This window comes from Dermacentor albipictus, chromosome 1 (assembly GCF_038994185.2).
Source record: "Dermacentor albipictus isolate Rhodes 1998 colony chromosome 1, USDA_Dalb.pri_finalv2, whole genome shotgun sequence".
NCBI classification, from domain to species: Eukaryota; Metazoa; Arthropoda; class Arachnida; order Ixodida; family Ixodidae; genus Dermacentor; species Dermacentor albipictus.
In genome coordinates, this window is record NC_091821.1 from 249,765,248 (window position 1) to 249,785,752 (window position 20,505).

The 20,505-nt window shown below is 41.6% G+C and overlaps 1 protein-coding gene across 1 annotated transcript in view; it reads right to left on the bottom strand.

Moving 5' to 3' along the window:
- nst (phosphoglucomutase 3-like protein nst) overlaps positions 1 to 20,505 on the bottom strand; it is a 42,591-nt gene that overhangs the window by 18,421 nt on the left and 3,665 nt on the right. The window contains exons 3-9 of the mRNA XM_065430266.2: positions 17,940 to 18,069; positions 14,069 to 14,238; positions 9,732 to 9,856; positions 4,509 to 4,661; positions 4,388 to 4,430; positions 4,199 to 4,323; positions 4,015 to 4,128 (exon numbers count right to left, since the gene is read on the bottom strand). Coding sequence (XP_065286338.1) covers positions 4,015 to 4,128; positions 4,199 to 4,323; positions 4,388 to 4,430; positions 4,509 to 4,661; positions 9,732 to 9,856; positions 14,069 to 14,238; positions 17,940 to 18,069 — 860 coding nt within the window. The remainder of the gene's footprint in view (positions 1 to 4,014; positions 4,129 to 4,198; positions 4,324 to 4,387; positions 4,431 to 4,508; positions 4,662 to 9,731; positions 9,857 to 14,068; positions 14,239 to 17,939; positions 18,070 to 20,505) is intronic.

Genomic DNA, 20,505 nt, shown 5'->3' on the forward strand with positions numbered 1-20,505 from the left:
GGTTATTACCGTTATACACCAATGCTAAGGGTAAGGGGCTATGACGAAGGAATCGTGGAGGTAGAAAAATTGGGCATAAGAAAAATACCTTGGCGAGTGTATTTGACATATTTCCTACAAGAATATCTATTGTGAGGCACATGCAAACAAAAAGTTGCTTCGTTATAATGAATACCCGTGTTGGTTACCTCATTCGCGATTTCACTATAGCATAGAATATTTCATTGAAATAAAGCATGACCAACTAGATTTTATATTTACTTTGTTATATAGAGGTTCAACTGCATAACCTTACTGAGTGACTAAGTGACCAAGGGCCATGCACACATAGGCAAGGGGGCAGAAACACTGGGATTCCTGTGCGTTTATGTACCAGCTGTGGATTGACATGACGGACCAAATCCCTGATTAAGCATGCAGATGGAGCGTGAAATGATAATTAATGGAAACAAATCACTGTGTGAGCAGCTAGACTAAGGATGCCTTAAGTGCACTATGATTCGGTGCCGATGAGCCACTTTATGATCTGTCCACGGAAGGAACAGGTGGTTCAGTGTGTCATGCGAATCTACCTTTATTTGACAATTCAGGAGCAGGAAAGCTGGCACCGTGTAGCATGAATCAGTGCAGTGTTTCAGGGACCAGCTCACTCTCTTTTGCCAGTGCAGTGACTCCAGTAGTGGCTGATAAAGTGCTACCATGGGGAAACTACAGTGAAACCTCGTTATAACGAACAGTTAAAAAGTCGGAAATTAGTTCGCTATATCCATAATTCGTAATATAAAATGTCGTAAAAAATACATGCAAGAGGAGCAAAATTCAATCAGAGGAGGCACATCAACTCGAACGATGCTTACTTGGGTCGCGTTCATTTATTTACGCACAAAGAACTGCGTTATCGCAGCCTGCTTCTTGGTGTTGATCGCATTCCGTATCACGCCCTGTTCCACAGTTTGCAAACACTCAACTAGGCCAAACCCACTGCCCTCAATAGCACTGCAGTGGCGGCGCAGTAAATCCAACGCAGCAAGTGCTTCTTGTGAAGTCTTAATGTTCTCTCATCAGCCTGGTTTTTAACTTCAGTGCCACTCTTTTTTTCACATTCATCGCCATCACAGCACTACGCACACCCGCGCACCGCACTCGACACGACCACCGAAAGAGCCTCCACACAACGCTACTACGGCCACGCCACTGCCAACACTAAAACGCAAAAGCAACATTCGATCACGCCGCTGCCGCCGCTGCTGAAGCGGCGCTGTCAGCGGTTGTGAGGTGCGGACGATTTCTTTGGCTGTCAACTCTCGATGACGACGTGGCATCTGTGGCGCTGTCAGCGCCTGCGAGGTAGTCCTGAACGTTTGCTGCATCGCACAACACACTTGCAGTGCAACGAAGACTGCCGCCTGCTATTATTGTGAGGTAGGGCTTGGCGTCGCGAAGTTCGTTATATCCGTTTTATGCCAAACCGCGTTCGCTATAGGAAGTTAAAAATACATATGTTTCACAAAAATATTTCGGAAGAGTTCGATATATTCAATAATTCGTTATATGCGTGTTCGTTATATCGAAGTTTGACTGTACATGATTTATCCCTAGAGTAGGTGGAAAGCCCCAAGTATATGCAATCTAAAACGCAAACTGAGTGATATGCCAAATAGATAGAGGATGGAAGTGTGATGCGAAACACTAAAGATGCAGCTGCACTAAGGATGCTATGGCGGAAGTGAAGTCTATTGCCTGAAACTTCACATATGCACAACACAAAAGAGTGCATTTTGTGTGAGACTGTTGTGAACACCGAGAGCTTCTTGGATCCTTCTAAACAGCCATTAAGAAAGTCACCAATACATACAGCAGTGCAAAGTAGAGTAGCAACATGTTTGAATAGATGTGCATTGTACGAAACAAAATTCCGAATCCAGTTCCTTTTTATCACAGGTCACATATCGGAAAACTCTGGTTGGACAGTGACACATTGACTGCAGCAAAAAAGCTTTGTTACAGTTTCTTAGAACATTCCTGGTAGATGGCATCGTGCCTGAAGCATTTGCGAACAGTACAACAAGAAAGTTGACCAATGATTTCAGGATCATAAGCATTGGCACATGCGTTCCGAGATTTGCAGGCGCATGTATGCATGCGACAGCGATGGTGCCTACAGCAAGCAAACACCGTCACAAGGTAAGGTGCAATGCTTTTGTTTTGCTAGCAATGAAAGCTACACGTACAATCAGCATGAAAAATTTATGATCCATGGGATTTGAGAAGACATAGAATACTTCAGCAGCCTGGTATTGGGACCTTCAGCATGTATTGAATAAGAAGGACATCCTTTGCTGTGAATTAAGACACACATCAAAGGAAGAAACATGGATGATGCACGGGTGGCCCTTCCAATTGGTTTATTTCGGGTGCAGACCCAGGAATAAAAAGACAAATGGGCGCATGCGCAGGCTATTCACAAACTTAGGATATCCAGTGGTCGAACAATCTCGTCTCCAATTGATAAAACATAACCAACCATCACTAACACAGCTTGAGTTTTTCTTTTTTTATAAAGCTTCCATTAGCTCACGTGCTGTCTGATCTTTACTTCTACCAAGAATCTTAATATGTTGGAAACATGGTTGGCACATGCAGGCACTGCAGTGCGTGGGAACTGGGTCACGCCATCTGAAATTAGATTTAGGTCGTGTTCCCTGGCTCGTTCATTTATATGAAGTCTGGTCTGTCCAATGTAGGACTTCATTCGTCCTATGTAGGAATTTCATAGACCACCCCCATGGCACATTTCCCATAAGTCGTGCAATGTTTCTTGCCACAGCCTTTCCCGGCCAGTTTCCTCTTGAGCGGTTCTGGAGCAGAGTTGGACCAGTTTGACAGGGGCAGAAAAGTCAATAGGTACCCAATACCAGCCTTCCACCGTCTTGAGGTTATGTATGGCTTTATGAACATCAGGGATCACTGGAAGTCTTAGGGTTCTAGTACTTTCTTCCTCCCTTGTGGCACTTCTACCTTTACCTTTCGTAAAAGGGTTTCGATGACTGATGTCAACAATGAGTCAGGGAACCATGCTGCCTTAAGTGGCTGGATCTGACTATCGAATGAGGCCGGCATCATGTGTGTACACGATTTTCTAAGGCAGACTCCAGGCAGACTCCAGGCAGAGCGCAGCAATTCCACGCTTCACAATTTTAAAATGGCATGAATCATACGGCAGCACCCCTTTCTCGGAACGTGGCAAACATTGCCAACAAGCTTGCCCGTCGTGAAAAGATCATCTTAAGTTAAAAAAATTGCAGGGTGTTGCACTGTGGTAGTTCACGTAAAACTGAAAGCGCTTTGCCGTGGTTCTTAAATATTTAAAATACCATTGCAGCTCTTCAAAGAGTCTTGTTTGTCAAAAAGAATAAAAAATTCATCCACATATCTAAAAACGTTTACAATATTTAACATACTGTCTCATTTAAAAGCTAAATTGAGCAGACGATCAACATTACATAAGAATACATTTCACATCAGCGGCGCGATACATGAACCAATGCCAATGCTGCACTTTTCCTAGAAGTGCTGTCTGTTAAAAGACAAACGTACTATTAAGATAGGCTTTCAATAATGTTCTCAAGTTCTCAGTACATATATGCGAACAAAATAGTGTTGTACGGTTTTGCTGGCTACAGTCACAAACTGCTCAGAAATTCAACGTTTTCCCAGATTAAGCAGTCCGTAACCTTTTCATGCCAACAGTACATACATATCATGCACAGTCGAAACTGTGGAACAAATTGCTTTGTATAACAGTTTTAAATGAATGTTTATTACATCACAGATTTTATTAAATCGAGGTTCATGATATGCATCTGGGTTATACTTTCAGAGATATTTCAGGCTGACCTCTGCCTCCTATAGTTGTAAGTCAGTCATATTCAAAATTATTCAATAAACTCACACTCAAAACCCAAGGTTTAACACACAAAAGTATTGAATCAACTACCAGACAAAGTTGCTTACCAGCACATTGGTGATGTAGTTTGTTGAGCTTCCATTGGCATAAGCTGTCTGAACAATGACCATATTCAAAGAAAGCATTGCTGCATCAAGCAACTCTTTCAGGTAGCTGGCCACCTGGAAAAAAACATAAATAATTTAAATCTTTATACTCATGGCTAAAGGAACGCAGAGTAAGATGCCATACCAGAGTGGCAATCTTGTCGCCATCGAGAAGATGGAAGACGAAGTTTTCATCATGATAAAAATAAATTACTCGGTCAGCATCACCGTCAAACGAAACGCACCTCACTCCGACATCAAGTGGAATTCCTAGACCATACGGAAAAGGCAAACTCAGTCAACTCAGGAAAGGGCCAAACAGAACTGCACTCACCTTCGGGAGCTTTCTGGTAGACTTTCACGAAATCTGCACCACACTACAGGAGAAATTAATGACATCAGTAAAACTATAGAGTTGCTTGTCAATATATTTTGATAAAAAGATCACACTGTACCATGTGGTTTAAGCGGCCTTCTGAGCCATCATTGTACGTTTCTATCTTCAGAAGGCCTCCCAAGTGCGGTAGCAGTGTTTTCATCTTCACAGCTCCCACTCCATTGGCCCCATCAAGACGAATGAAGGGGACATAGTTTCGTACAGCTGACCCCTGAGGTAACAAATGTGCATCAAAACAACATGCATTATGCAACACACAAGAAATGTGACTGACAAAAGCTGGAAAAATAATGCTAATTATGAGGCAGGGAACACAAGCTATAAGAGTGCCAACTCCAATGGCACACAAAATTATGAGAAAAGGTGGTCCAAAAAACGGTTATCCCAGAAAAACGTTTTTGCATTTTACATGTATTTGAACAGGCCACGTCAGAGTTGGGCCCGAGCTAAAGCTTCCTCTTAAGGGCTAAAATTGCCAAGGGCACGTCCGAAATAGCTCTTAAGGCTTGCCAGTACACTAATCAGGCATATTGGTGCTCGTAGTGTTACAGGAGACGGGCGTGCACACGTGTATAATTATGGAATACATGTGTCCCGTGACAATTGCCCCTTCTCACGCTTGTGATCCTTTACCGCGTAACACTGCTGTACTGAGGCGACGCTAACTTTCGGAGACTGGCATTAAGCAACGCACTGTGCTCTGCGAGCTTCGAAGCCAATCGCGAGGATTACAAAGGCGGAGTCAGTGCCATTGCTGACAGCGGCGAATTCTTTCAAGAAGCTTAATAGCGAACACAGAAGCAGCTAGGCCTAACATTGACGCGATGGTGGCTGCGGCTGCCAGCGGATCTGCGTGCGAGTGCCGGTTCGAGGCGGCGAGATAATCAAAATGGCACGGTGGTGGCTTTGATTAATGCCATTTCAGACCTGCAGTCAGGGCAATATACATTGACTATATGAAGTATGTGGTGGTGCTGCAAAGCCGTGTGAATTATCTGACATGTTTGAAAAATCAGTAGGATGATTTTTCAACAGGTGGCGCGCATGTTTCTACGTTCGCGTCGCTTCGTCTTCGTCTCGGCAGAGCAGCCATGGCGAGGCAGCGTTCCACGTGTGTCCGCTCTTTGACGGACGAAGGAATTCAAGAACTGCTTATGAATTCGGACTCCGACGACAGTGACAGCGAGGAAGCAGCCCATCTAAGTGCCTTGTCGAGTGATGAGAGTGATGAAGAGCCCCTCTACCACCGAGAAATCTGCAAAAGAAGAGGAAACCTGGCGAGCGGGATTTCTGCTGGAAGAAGAAAGAGTTCAAGCCCCAGGAGCATGCTTTCGATCCAGCTCACTCAGGAATCTGCAATGACATCACAGTGGCGTCCAGTGAGCTCGAGATTTTTGAAAGTTTGTTTACGCCAGACGGTGTGGAAGCAATTGTGGATCAAACGAACATTTTCCAGAGCCAAGTACGTGCCGCGCTGACACCGACGCCCGGATCACGTATACACCAGTGGAAAGATGTGACTCCACGTGAGTTTTATTTATTTCTTGCTGTCGTAATGCTCATGGCTCATACAAGAAAAGGCAGCATTGCGCAGTATTGGTCCACGGATCCCCTCTTGAGTACACCTGCATTCTCGAAGCTGATGAGTCGCAACCGCTTCCTCCTCATTTTGAGGTTTCTTCATTTCTCCAATAATGAAGATCAGATTCATGGTGACAGGCTGCACAAGGTGCGCTCAGTTTTCTTGACGCTTCGGAAAAACTTTCAAGGTGCACTATCTCCATATCAGGATGTTTGTATTGACGAAAGCCTGCTTCTTTTCAAAGGGTGATTAGCATTCAAGCAATATATCCCATCCAAGCGAAGCAGATTCGGCCTGAAATCATTCGTACTTTGTGATGTGAAGACAGGCGTAGTGCTGGACATGGTGTTGTACACCGGATCCTCAACTGAGATCAACGATTCTGAGATGGGATATGGAACCTCAGTTGTTATCACTTTACTGGGCAAAGGGTACGTCCTCTGGGTTGACAATTGGTACACCAGTCCCGCCCTCTTCACCTACCTTTTCGAAAAGAAGACCAATGCTTGCGGTACAGTCCGGAAGAACAGGAAGGGTATCCCACGCGACGAGAAAAGACTGGAAGGAGGGGAAACCAGCGAGATGTGCAATGATCAGCTTCTCTTCGTCCGCTGGAAAGACAAACGTGAAGCGCTCATGCTCACGACGAAGCATAAGAGTGGAATGGTAGAGTCCGGGAAGGTAGACAGGAAGACGGGCGAGAACAAAAAGATTCCCCTGTGCATCTCCAAGTACGACATATGCATGGGTGCTGTAGACAAGGTAGACATGGTTGTGACCGTGACCGGCACAGTCACAAGGAAGTGCATGAAGTGGTACAAGAAGTACTTCTTTCACCTCTTGGACATTACCATCCTCAACAGCAATTTACTGCAAATCACAGGCTCTGGTAAAAAAAGAAGCATGGCAGACTTTCGACTCGAACTTGTCCGCCAGCTAATCGAGAAATACCACGAAGTAAACTCAAAGCCAAAGGGAGGACGCCCGTCGAAGGGTGAAGATCCAACACGGCTTACAGCGCGCCACTTCCTGTCTCTAATACCACCGACTACCGCGAAGCAAAACCCAACACGAGTCTGCCGCGTCTGCGCTAACACACAGCATCAACCAAAGCAACGAAAAGAGTCTCGCTATCTGTGTTCTAGCTGCCAGGTGCCGCTTTTTGTGGTGCCTTGTTTTGAAGAATACCACACCAAAAAAGTATTTAATTAGCAGATAATTATTGCTAATCAGTCAAGTGCCAATTTCTTTAAGGAAAACTAATATCTATAAGATAATCCAGAAGAAAAATGTTTACATGACCTTCAGAGCATTGTAGTGTGTTACTAGCATAAGATTTTCAAGAAACTAACATGTAAAAAAAAACCTGGCAGGGAGTGTGCGGCGGTGAGGAAAAAACGCAGCAGTGAAAGGGTTAAATAATGCATATGCCTGCTGGGACCAAACAAAGTCATAATTATCCAATTTTCTGAATTAATGAGGTTTCAACTAACGAGGCTTTACTGTAGAAGATTCTCACTTCTGTGCCATGTTGCCACTTTTTGTACGCGGACTGCACGAAGTCAAAGGCAGTCTATCTCATGTCAATATGGGCAGAAGTGAACTAGCCTAAACTTGAGACCAAAGTCAGCGCCACATCAGTCTAACAAGATGGGGCCATTAGTTCAGGCCCGCAGGTAGTGAGTATACGTGCACAAAACCCCTCGGCTGCAGGTAGGCTATCGGCTGAACTAAATTTTCACACCAGCTGTAGCTCGACACAGACTGCTGGCAAGAGCTGACAACCATTCATTTCAACTTCGGAAGCATGCATCCATTTATTTTGAGCGTGAATAAATATAAATACAGGTGCAGTTACTGCAGTAATCCCATTATCCCTGCAATGTTTTCGCTCTGCGGCCGATTTCACGAAGACTGGCCAACAACAGTCTGCAGACTGGTTTTGTCGGTGTCACGAAATCCCGTTACACTGTGACGACTTGCTATCGTCGATTGCGTCGACAGTGTTGTCAGTCTAATGTGAAAGAATGCTTCTCAGTGACAGTCTGCCAACTAGTCGGTTGATGATCAGCATCAATGTCAAGTCGGCCTAGTGTGACCAAGCTTTTGCAGACTGTAGAGTCACAGATATGAAACTAAAGGACTTTGAATCAGGAATAAATGCTGCAAGCCCGAAATAGACATGCAATTATTTAGGTTACGAGCCATGTCACGATACCTCACCTAAATTTTGGTGTCATTTCGGACCCCACCAACACAGATACCAAACAAACAGGTTTTGAATTAAGAGTATGACATTAGAGAAGAAGAAAAAGTTATTCGTCCAAGCTACAAGACATCACATGACTTGGACAATTTCACAAAGACAACTATTTATTGATCGAATTGTCATTGTGTTGTCATCATGACCCTTGAAACAGTACAGAATTGTTCCTCGCATTTTATTAATTCATCTAGCTTGTACCATAAGTATCATTCTTAAAAGAAGAATCTGCTCTATCTACTCTTGCCATCATCTCCAAATTGCCACTCTAGCCCTGTTCCACAAGTTTCTTACAGCACTAATTTCAGCACAGATTTTTTTCACCCCATAAGCACACAAATCTCCTTGCACCGGACATGCCCTTTAAGTCAGACAGCTATATACCCACAATGCTACTTTCTCAGACTCTTGATTTTCAAGTGCAGCTTCAGAATGGAACGACCTTTCCCATAGTACATATTACCGAAATCCTCCGCCCATCATCCTTTTTGCGAAAAGTAGCAAATGGCCTGCCATGTTTAAAACATGTGGTTAACACTTAATTATTTGTTATCCATTCTTCGTGTAATAGCCCTTAAAGGGGGTCCACAATAAAGTGAAGTAATGAAATGCGTGGGATTGGAATAAGCCAAGCCGTGTCTACTGAACACTCAAGCAAGCAGCTGGTAGCTAGAAATCACAATAATCGGGCTGTTTTGAGAGTGCAAGACTTGTTTCTGCAAGTTCACAAGAGCTCTCAGTAGTGGAGCCAGCTATTTGGTGCCATTATTGACTTTCAAAAGAACAGCTAGGTCTCTACAATTTTAGGAAGTACAACTGTCCAAAGAATGTTCTAACATTACAGTTCATCTGATCTTTACACAGAAGCACACCCTTCAGTTTCTCATTCTTCAAAAATGCTTCACCTTCAAAAATGCTCACCTTCAAAAATGCTGCAAATATAGGTATGGCGCTATAAGAATAAATAAAGAAACAGTGTGCTAAAAGAATGATGGTGACCCTAACAAACCAAGCATCATGAAGTGGAGCCAAACAAGTGCATAGATACAAGAAGTAAAAAGCACAAAATATTCAGCATTTACATACAACATTCCAAAAGCACGAACAATATATAGTATTACTATCGATATGGAACGGTTGTGAAATTCAATAGCTTGTGGGAAGTGTTCTGCAGGAACAGCTATGTCACCAGTTAAAAAATTTCACTGCCAGCTGAGATAAAGGTAGCTTAACTTGGCAACTAACAGGCAAATTTGGTAATGTTGCTTTATATCTTGTCAATGAAACTAGGAAACTTCCATTTTAGGAATCATGTGATATAAAGGAACACGGAAATAAGAAAATAATATGAAACATTTTTTTGTTGTGCTGTGTCCAACACTGTAATCAAAAAGATACACAAACTTTTTTTGCTAGTGATAATGTCCCAGACTTACATTGGCTCTAATCTGCATAAAGGCCTTCGTTATCTTGTTAAAGTAGCCTTCTTCTGTGGGTTCCCCATAGCTTGGGTCATTGCTGCAGCGTACAATATAGTGCAGTTGGGGTGTGGTCAAATGGCCTGTGAAGTAGAACCAAGAAGCATTCAAACTCAGTGTCTAAGAAGCAGTCACAAAAGAAAGGTTAATATCAAGAAGCACTCCACAGGAACCATCAAATTTGATACTCAGCACTGAGGGATAAAACAGGAGGAAAAAAAAGAATTGACATATAAAGCAGAGGCAGGACATGGGGAAGCAAACACTGCAAAAGAAGCTATGGGGTTGATGACAAGCCCCTTTGTCCAAATTTGGCTCCAGCTACATTCCATGTTCAACCACAGCTAATCACTTCAAGATCGTCAATGATACGCTCTATAATAACAATAATAAATAAAAATAAAGCAACTCCCTATTATAGCATTACTTTAGCAAAATTCTACAAGTATAAAGTGTGAGTAAGCAAGCATCATGGTATCATCTACAAAGAGAAAATGAAGCAATGGGCCTTCAAAAACATTTTAAATAGCTGCACATTAATTTTTCTCTAGTTTTATGCACAGCAAATGATGGTGACTCTGAAAAAGATGAATTGGGATAATTTCAAAGTATGGTGAGTACACGCTCTCCTCATGCAATGTAAACTAAGGCATATACTATTAATTTTGATAGAAAACAAATGCTGCTAATGAAATGATGCTTGAGATGTTCTTGCTTTGAGTACCAAATTTGTAATAGGACTTCTTGAGCTCCTACAGAAATAAAGCGAGTGGGTGAGCACTTTTTACAACATACAACAAGAGGTTACCTTCTACATCCTTAAAAATCATGCTAGCAGCACAAAGCATTCAATTATCAGATGTACTGAATCACTTCAAAGTCCAGAAATTACACCAACTATTGAACATTCTTGTTTACTGCAGATGCATACCTGGTAGCAGGGAGTAAGAGTTTCACACATTAACAATGAAATAAAATGCCAGCATGCACAATAGCTTTGTATCATTCAGCAAACATTCCTTTATAGTGTTACGGAAGCATAAACGAAGCGAGAGGAAGAAGATCGTGAGACGCTGGCTGCTGCGTGTTGTTACTAGTCAGCCATCTTAACCCCATCGACTCTGCTTGTATATATACATTGTAAATATAGTCTTATACTCCCAACATCCCCGTAACAATAGGAAGCAAGTTGAGACAGGGCAAAATATTTACTAGAGCAAGTTTTCGCTACTAAGGGAATGACTATGAAAACTTGAGAGCCACTAAACCGCTCTATCACAAAAGTGTTTATTAACCCATCAACAGATGGTAAAAATGCACAAACATCAATTATGTTGCAGTAAGGAAAGCAGTTAAAGGTCTGTTACACCACACGAGTACTTCTACAAGAACCGAAATTTGCACGAGTTTGTAAGAATTCCTATTTGACTTAAAGCACATGAAAACAAAGACAAGTTTAACAGAATAGAATTTTAGAACACATAAAAGAGCCCTGTGTACTAAAAATTAAGCCTACACAGGGCTCTTTTATGCTTTCTAAACTTCTTTTCTCTTAAACTTGTGTCTTTGTATTTGTGCACTTTTAAGTCAAATATGAATTTTTACAATCTCATCCAAATTTCAGTTCTTGTAGGCCTAATTTCTAGAACACAGGGCTGTTTTATGTGTTCTAAACTTCTATTCTTCTTTTAAACTTTAGTTTGAAGTAGCGCCCATCCTGTTTGGTCTTCCTTTTTTGTGTCCTTTTGTGCGCTTTAAGTCAAACATGAGTACATCAACAGTTGTAATAAAAGGTGATCCATGCAAAGATTAACCAAAATTCCACCGGCAACTAAGTGGAACATCAGCAGATTACAAGTAAAACTGGAATATTAACCAAGCGATCTCACAGAGAGGACATGTTTTCACTGCATCACTCAAGTCATTAGCATTTAATATAATCAATTTCTACGGCTTTCAATTTTATCATATATTATACATACACATACCCCCACCACAGGAATCTTATGATTTACAATCGGATAGGGATCATAGATTTTAATACGCAGTGGTGTTGTTCATTGAAATGGAAATATTTATTATATCTGGTGTTACTGATAGTTAATAAAGTTCTGCTAATAAGGCTCTACTATAGTAAGATATGTTAACACCAATAAGTGCTACAAATTCACTGTTGGTAGATGTGCAGGCATCAATGCAGACCTAGCAGACTTGTCCAGCAAAGTCGGCATTTGAAATGCACCATAATATGGCCAGTAGCAGCAAACATATTATCTACAGATTTGCATACCAAGATTGAAGCTTTCTGCATAATATATATTAAAGTAACCCTGAAACGATCTTGACGATTGTGTACAAACATACTGAGTCAGTAGGGTAGGTCCTTCTGATCACTGAAACAGATTTAAGCACTCAGCGTAAAGCGTGCAATACAAAGTTTTAAAAATATGCATCGCTACTGATCAGAGAAGTACCCCGCCTTCAGCTGCCCCTTTCCACACTACGTAGCATGGATGAGTGATGTCACACGGGCGAGCGATCCGTTTGGCTACCCTCACATCATCGAGATTACCAAAAACATGTAGCTTCATGAAGTTTATATTTAAAATCATACATGTGCTTAGAAATTTGCGTGCCCTTAAAAGAAATATGCAAATGTAATAAATGTATACGTTCAATTAGCCCAATTCCACCTGACAATGCGGATCATCTGCTACAGCTATGGCGACGGCAGCCAATGGGGCGCAGAGTAGTTCTTAATGAAAATATGAGCAGCAATGTCATTGTTGGCGGCAAGAACATGAATGGTACCAGTCCTGTAAAACACTCATATAGCACTGCAGGTGTGTGTGTGTGTGTGTAGAGAGCAAACTGCAGTGGCTGCACACTGTAGAAGACGCAGCGTTGCATGTCAATGTCAACATCAACCTCTTTGGTCAACACAGTGATCCCATGCAGTTTTTAAAAGAAAGGCACCTTCACCAGCAACCGCAGGTTCTGCATTTGTCAGAGAGCTAAGTTTTGTGTATAATTTGCCTGGAATGGCACCAGGAAAAAAAGGAACTGCAAAGGCAACTGAATGTGCCTTACTATGAGTCGAAAACGTCCGCCAGAAAGCCGCCATCTTGAGTTCGACTGTAGCACTGTCTCTGCCTCCTACTCAAGAAGTGTGGGCTTGATGCCCGATGTCCATGTATTATTTCTTTTTCCCAATTCACTCTCTCTTTCTTTCTTATTCTAGAGTAGTGAAAACATCATAAATAGCCCACTTCACCGTATTCACAAGTTAGTAACAACTCTAGCCCAACTGTGGCAGCACTTGTTTTCACCGCTGATGGCTACAAATAAATCTTTCTAGCATGACAGAGACAATCGTAAATATAAATTTCAGATATCTGTATGTTATCAGGCTATTATCACGCCAAAATAGAACTGCTAACAGCTGCTTTGAAGTTTGTACATTGGATATATACTCGCAGCAACACGGTGAATGCCCAGCGTAATCCACCTCTTTCTTGCTTTATGTAGCGCAAGCAAGCAAACATTGCTTGTTGTGCTGTCGCGTCTCCATTCACTGTGTGAAGTTCGTTGTGAAGGTTTACTCTTTGTAGCATGGCTTAACATGAAGAACTATGTAGGACAGAGACGTGGGAACACACTTTGTTCAAATGAACACGAAGTAGACAACACTTCCATCACCAGATGATATTATGGTCAAGAAGACGGGACCTAGCGATGGCCGCATGGTGTAAAGGTTGAGGGGGGAATGCCACAGCTTGAGAGGAGGGTAATGTCTAACCACTCAAACCTGTTTTATTATAGCGCAATGACATAAAACTCTTGAGAAAGCATTCCTAGAGAGATATCCTCTATGTCTAGGCGTGCGACTAAAACCGTTTTGGGGACCCTTTAAAACACTGTTATTGAACTTGCAAATACAGATGCAAGATTCTAGTAAACCTTTCAGTAAGGATTAAAAAAGTTTCTAAAGACCTTACATATTGTGAGCACCCAATAAAATAGGACTGCAACTTGAGTTTTAGAGCTTTAACATCACCCCACTTCATGTTACAGGCAGTCAAATGATGGCACATATTTTGGGATGTGTGAAAATGCATATTACATGACAGTGACAGGGCAGTAGATGAAGATCTGAGAATTATGTTCTCAAATTGCAAATATCTGATTTTACAGACAGCGGGTGAGAGTATGTTCACTTTATTCACAAATGTGCATCTATCATTCGTGTTTGCAAATGTGTACACAAAACCAATAAAAGGCTTGTCAGTGCTTACCAAATGCCTTGACGACACCATCAACAGACTTGACACCATCAATGACAGCCTGTGCCAGTCTAGGACTGCTCACTCGTGTGTCGTGAGCTAGGTACACAGTGGAGGGCTCCTGAAGATTGATGTTTGTCGCTGCCACTATTCTATCCAGGACTGACTCCAACGAGCTATCCCTGGTGACACAAACACAATAAGCTTCATGCACAGTGTGGTTTACATTATTTAGCACTAACCAGCATACAGCAATCAAAATTATGGCCAGTTTTGAGGCACTATGGCATTGTACAAAAAATTTAGGCTTAAGACAATTGCAGTGTTACAATGTATGTTTGATAGGCTTCTTAACCATACCCTTTATAAAAAAGGAAAATAGTTGCTCCAGCTTCAAAAAAAAAAGGGGGGGGGGGGGCAAGCTGAAAACTAACCAAATGTCCCAACTAGTCTCTAGTTGGGACATTTCGTTCTGTCTACACCATGCATTCTGTCCTGTTCTACAGTCTTTATTATACAAGAAACCACTCTGCACAGACACTAATTCCAGCTTGTGACCACTGTTACTAGAAAACTTTGCTACAAGAATGTGCAGTCACATGTTTATCCTTACTATACTGCAGACATCTGATAAGCTTTCTTTTTTTTTATACCATTTCTCTTTTTTATTTTTGAAGGCAGGTTTACAGAACTTTCCAGCTCTCCTAGGGCTTCACTTAGGTAAATGCCACCTGTTGGGAAATTAGTCTGCCAAACAATGATCGCTGCATTGTGAAACCATTTCAGTCTGAAACAGCCCTTAAGGCTTACATTTATTTGGTTTTGTGGATTTCAGTACATAGGAGTACAAAAATAATCACTTATGTGAGCAAAATTGCACAAAATGTAAGTGAATACCATTACTGCAACAAAAAGCATCCTTTGCTTCTAGGTTTCAAAGTAGACTTGTCAGTGACAGCAAAAATCATTCAGCGAGTTTCTTCCTCCTTTGCAAGTTATTATTTTTTTTTAAGTGTGAGTGAATCACAAAAGGAATCATAGATTGAAACAATTCCTATGTTACTGGCCAGTGCAGGATGAAACAAAAGCTGTACCAAGAAGCTTACATATGGAGAATGATCAATTGTGATATTTTGTGGCAAAGAACCTCACAAGCCAATTATCTGGGTGAGCACATGATGAATAACATCGACTTCGATAAAACTGGGACAAACATTTCACATATATTTGGGTAAAAAACAGCTAAGCAACATTTTACAGCAATATGAAGAGTCCCATCCTAAAATCTCACATTCTGATAGTGTGGGAAAAATACCCAGCCCAAGCGAGACGCAAGGCATTTAGTTCTCATGCAGAAGGCATGTTTTAAAGATACTGATGTGGCTGTTGGTGAGGCTGTCAGTGAAAAAAGTAGCTTCAATAATTCTAATGTAAACAGCAGGAGGTGCCTGTATTTTATGCTTAGCTCCTTGATAGCAAGATATGCTTGGCTTTTGAAATTATGTCCACTAAAAGCCATGTTACTACCTACTCTTCTTTCTTTACTTTTTTTTGGCAGGCAGAAAAATACCCCAAAATATATCTTACATGCAAGAATGTTTCCAAGAAGCCTTCCTACAATAAAAAAATCATGCTGAGCCCTTATAGCAAAAATGAAGAACCTGCGAGAATCCGATTTTTTTCATATTCCTGGGCTGCCTTCTACCACACACTGGCAGAAACATTTTGGAAGGGCGCCAGGGCTTTCGGCAGTTGACTTGTGTACCTGTGGCCAGGTTGAGTGTGTGTTGGTTGTGCGTTTTGTGGATCTCAATTAATTATTAATGCCTTCTCTAGGGTAGCATGTCGTTCCTGCAAGACATGCAGCACTGACCGACTAATAGAACAGGCCTCGGTGCGCTGTTGTGCTAACAGTGCAGCCGATAAAGGCATGCTGAATCCTGTCTGCTGGCGTGGCTGCCTTGGAGTTTGTTGTCGTTGATGTATGCTCTTGCACCTCAAATTTTGTATTCCTTTTACACATTCTTTAGACATTTTGCATATTCAAGAAGTCTTTAAGTGCAGCCTTCTGCAGTGAATTTGCCAAAGCAATGCATTTGTTTACATCAATATCTACAGCCACAGCTCGTTGTTAGCCTCGACTATTGTGAAAATAACGCGTTGCTGATATGAAGTAATGTTAAAACGTAGAAAAACATACATATCTGCGCGTAAGAACCGGGTTATTCCACCCCGAGACGAGTCAATATGAACAGCCGAGCCACTCAAACAACAGCAACTGTGATCAAGACATATATTACGGGCTGTTATTACTGATTCTCGCTTCATAACTTCATAATGCATGCAGTTTACGCTATAATGCATACAGTTACGCTATACACGTTTTTGGCACGGCAATGATGTAGAGCTACGAATAGAGTTCCAACGTGGTACACGGCACAAGTGTTTGCTGTAGTATGTCCATACAAGTTTTTTTTTCTTTCCCCATTCCACCCTACCCATGAGGGACTTTCCCCCAATTTCACGCCATGCACGTGTCCCTTCCAAAATGTTTCGTAACTAATCTGCTAGGGCATCTGCATGTGCCATCGAGCCATGAAAAATGTGGATTGACTCTTCCAACTAAAATTAGCCAAACAATCCCAGAACGTCTGTGCACTATGGGATGCTCTAAAGGCAGGCACCAGGGTCAAAATCGCATTTTACTCCTTCCTGCGTACCTGGCAACCTGTGAACTTTAATATTAATAGAATTATGCAAACACGACACTGTGTTGGTGCCACAAATTCTTTTTTTAAGCTTGCCCTGAACACAAATCTTCTCAGGGATACATACGGACTTACAATTTGCCTTTAGAAGCAGCACAAAAGCAGCAACATACTTGGCACAGAGAATAGTGACAACCAACACACTGTTTTTACATTACAAAGATTTTCAGCAACTTTGGTGTTGCTGATAATGCTAACTTGTCTGTATAAACTTGCTTAAAATAAAAACACCCGTTGCTGTCTTTCACCATCATAAGACTTCCAATAGAAGGTTCTGACATGAATGAGCGAAACTTTTTTGTAAGCAGAAATCATTTTTTGTAAAAGTCGATACAACATTAATAATATCCAAAAATCAGCCCATAATTGTAGCCTTTAAGGAATATTTGGAAGAGTTGGTAGGTATCATTAAAGTAAGTGCAGAGCAAGGCAACAGATGAAAAAAATTAATGTATGTGCAGTGCAAAGCTTTGCTTCAGTGCCCCTCAGCAACAAATAATCTGCCAGCCACATTGTAACAGGTTCGTCTGAACTTGATCATCAGACAGAAGGTGATTGTACTTCAAGAATGCAACAAGCACACTAAGTTTATTATCAATTGCAGAGGAACTGTAGAAGATACTGAGGGAGTTGCACATAACTCTCTCTTTTTGAGCTCACAACATCCATGTAGTGCTCCAGGTTTGATTTACACAGCTTTGCACATAACATCCTTGATCCGCTTTTAAGGCTGTAGAGATTTCTCATTTTGACATGGCACAGCAGGCAATATACACAGGATATTTGGATACAATGGTATGTAGCCAATGCAGTAATGTCGAGAAACCTATAGGCACATAAAGTAAACCTGGCAAAGTTCAATCATCTATCCTTTAATGATCCTTTAATGTTAAAGACTAACGTTCAAAATATGTTTACTGCACTTCAGTTAATAGGCACAAATTTGAATATAAACAGCCAGTGCAGCGATTCTGAACGAGCTAAACTGCAGTCACATCAATGACCATGTTTGTGCACTGACGATATTATAATTTACACAAATAAGACTTAAATAATACACTGTTGAACAACAGCACAAAAATGAACCAAACAAAGCAGAAAAAAGAGCAGCTTACTGAGCATTCGCCAGCTCAGTTGCCAAAATTTCCCAGTCCGTTTCCATCATTTCACCCATAGGGTCAATAAGCTTGATGCCATTGTCATCTTCCGGATTGTGGGATGCAGTGATCATGACACCAATCATAGCTGAAATTCAGTATGCACATGCGAGTACTTAAGTGCAAGATAACGAAGGCAGAGAAGTTCTCATACAGCTCAAAACTTCATCTCAGACAGCTGGCTGCTTTCCTTTTAAGTATTACATTTCCAATGTTCACCATCATCATGACCAGCCTGATTAAATATTTTCGTGCCAAGAAAGAACTTCTTTCTTTTCTCTTTTTCTATGTCTATGGTTTTCTTTTATATATTACATTTCCAAAGTTCACCATCATCCTCACCGACCTGGTTAACCCTTCCCACACCAAAGACAAGTATCACTTGTTCAGGGTATCCTTTCATCTATTGAGTGCCACAGACGAGTGGTAGTCGTTTTATCATTTTAGTATGAATGCTGCACTATTAAATGGCACCAGCTTCCTAGAAAAATTTTTTTTTAACGAGCAGTTGGCACAAACGAAGCGGAAGTATACTTTCCCCCGAGATTTAAAATGGCAGTGCAGAGTGAGGCGGCTGCAGTGACGCAGCCTCTTTTTCAGTGCTGGAATTGGTGTTTATGGATGTCTATTCACCTCAAGGGAACAATTTGACCTGGAAAGCTCTTCAGAGTTATGTTTATGGAGTCAACATGGTACTAATGATTGCCAACATTTAGAGCCTCTGCTGGCCTCTCTCGCATGGACACAGTTTGACAAAAAATGCTTTGTTGCCAGCTCCTCTGCGATTTCCTTTCCCCGCTTTGCCACCAACAATGTGTTGCATGGAAAATAACAAAAGCACACTTGAATTATGTTTTAAGAAAGTTTACACTTCATATAGACTATGGCCTTGCCTATCTGCAACTCAAAAACATGAAAATGTAATTGCCAGTAAAAGACAACACCAAAACTCAGTGGCCTTCCACTCTGAAGAAGGATAACGAACGAAGCTGTGTATGTGGGCCCTTTAATGGCGAACTGTGCCTCCGCTGCGGGTCGGCCCGACATAGCACTATCTTTGGGATCGGCCGACGTATGGGGAGTGCTTAATGCTTGCTTCACCTCTGCCGCGGGGCGGGCTGGTATTGCACTACCTTCGGGATCGGCCCACGCATGGGGAGCGCTTAACGCCTGCTTCACCTAAGCCACGGGTCGGGCCAGCACTGCACTATTTTCGGGATCGGCACACGTACAGTGAGTGCTTAATGCCTGCTTCACCTCTGCCGCGGGTCGACCTGGCATTGCACTATCTCCAGGTTCGGCCCACGTATGGGGTGTTCTTTGCTTGCGACGCGAAAATTTCCTTCAACGGTAGAGGTATACAGCTTCGCTGTAAAATAACAAAGGAACTGTGGATATTGCAATACTGAAACTGTTCACAATAAATCATTCATAAAAAAATCTGAAAAAATTTGATGCCTTTTTGCTAAAAAATTGGGCACGAAAAGGGTCAAGTCAAAAGCCTCTGTCACGTTTGAAATTACTCTTCTCACATCAGGACTAACAAGCCTGAACTCACAAATTTTTCATCTTAGTGGCTATGATGTTGGGCTGCTAAGCACGAGGTCGCGAGATCATATCCTGGCCACAGCGGCCACATTTCGATGGGGTCGAAATGCGAAAACACCCGTGTATTTAGATGCACGTTAAAGAACCCCAGGGGGTCCAAATTTCCGGAGTCCTCCAATTCGGAGTGCCTTATAATCATATCGTGGTTTTTGCACGTAAAACCCCACAATTTAATTTTTTATTTTAAATTTTTCATCTCGTCACTATACATCTTTCTTTGTTTTCCTCAACTGTGTTTCCTTTGTCTTGGTACCCATTCTGTTGTTCCATTAAACCCCTAATTATCTGCTCTACATATTGCTAGATCTGCCCAACTCAAATCCGTCTTAATACCATCTACTTGTGTATGATCCATAGTCCATATGACTGTTTCACTTACAGTCACACCTATCACTTTGCTTTTGAAAGATCACTAATAAATAAACACATTACATAGTGTACAACACAGGCAAGGTGCTGTGCATCAAAATGTGACACAAATGTCCAAGTTTAAGCCATATTTCAGATCGAATGAAAGGAAGCAGGGATGAAAAAAAAAGCACAAAAAGCACAGCATTAAACACACATTCGTACCAATTTGCATTATGATCACATCAGTGATTTCCTTTCTGTTTTACCTTTCAAATGAGCTATGATGCAAAACATGTGCATCTGTTGCAATTGAATGCAATGTTTCTTGGCACATTAACCAAAGGCAAGTGACAATGAAGTACAGATTTTACATGCTGCTGCGCTTTTTCTCGTTCTTTAGCTGCTTTCTGTTTCTTGATGCTGGTATCAGTTCATATATACCAGGTATTTTTGCAAATACTGCCAAAAGTTTCTAAAATCCTGTATGGCAGATAGCACAATTCTAGTGCTTGAGCTGGATTACTCAGAGGCCGCCATTACTTGTATGCAAAATCAAAATGAATAG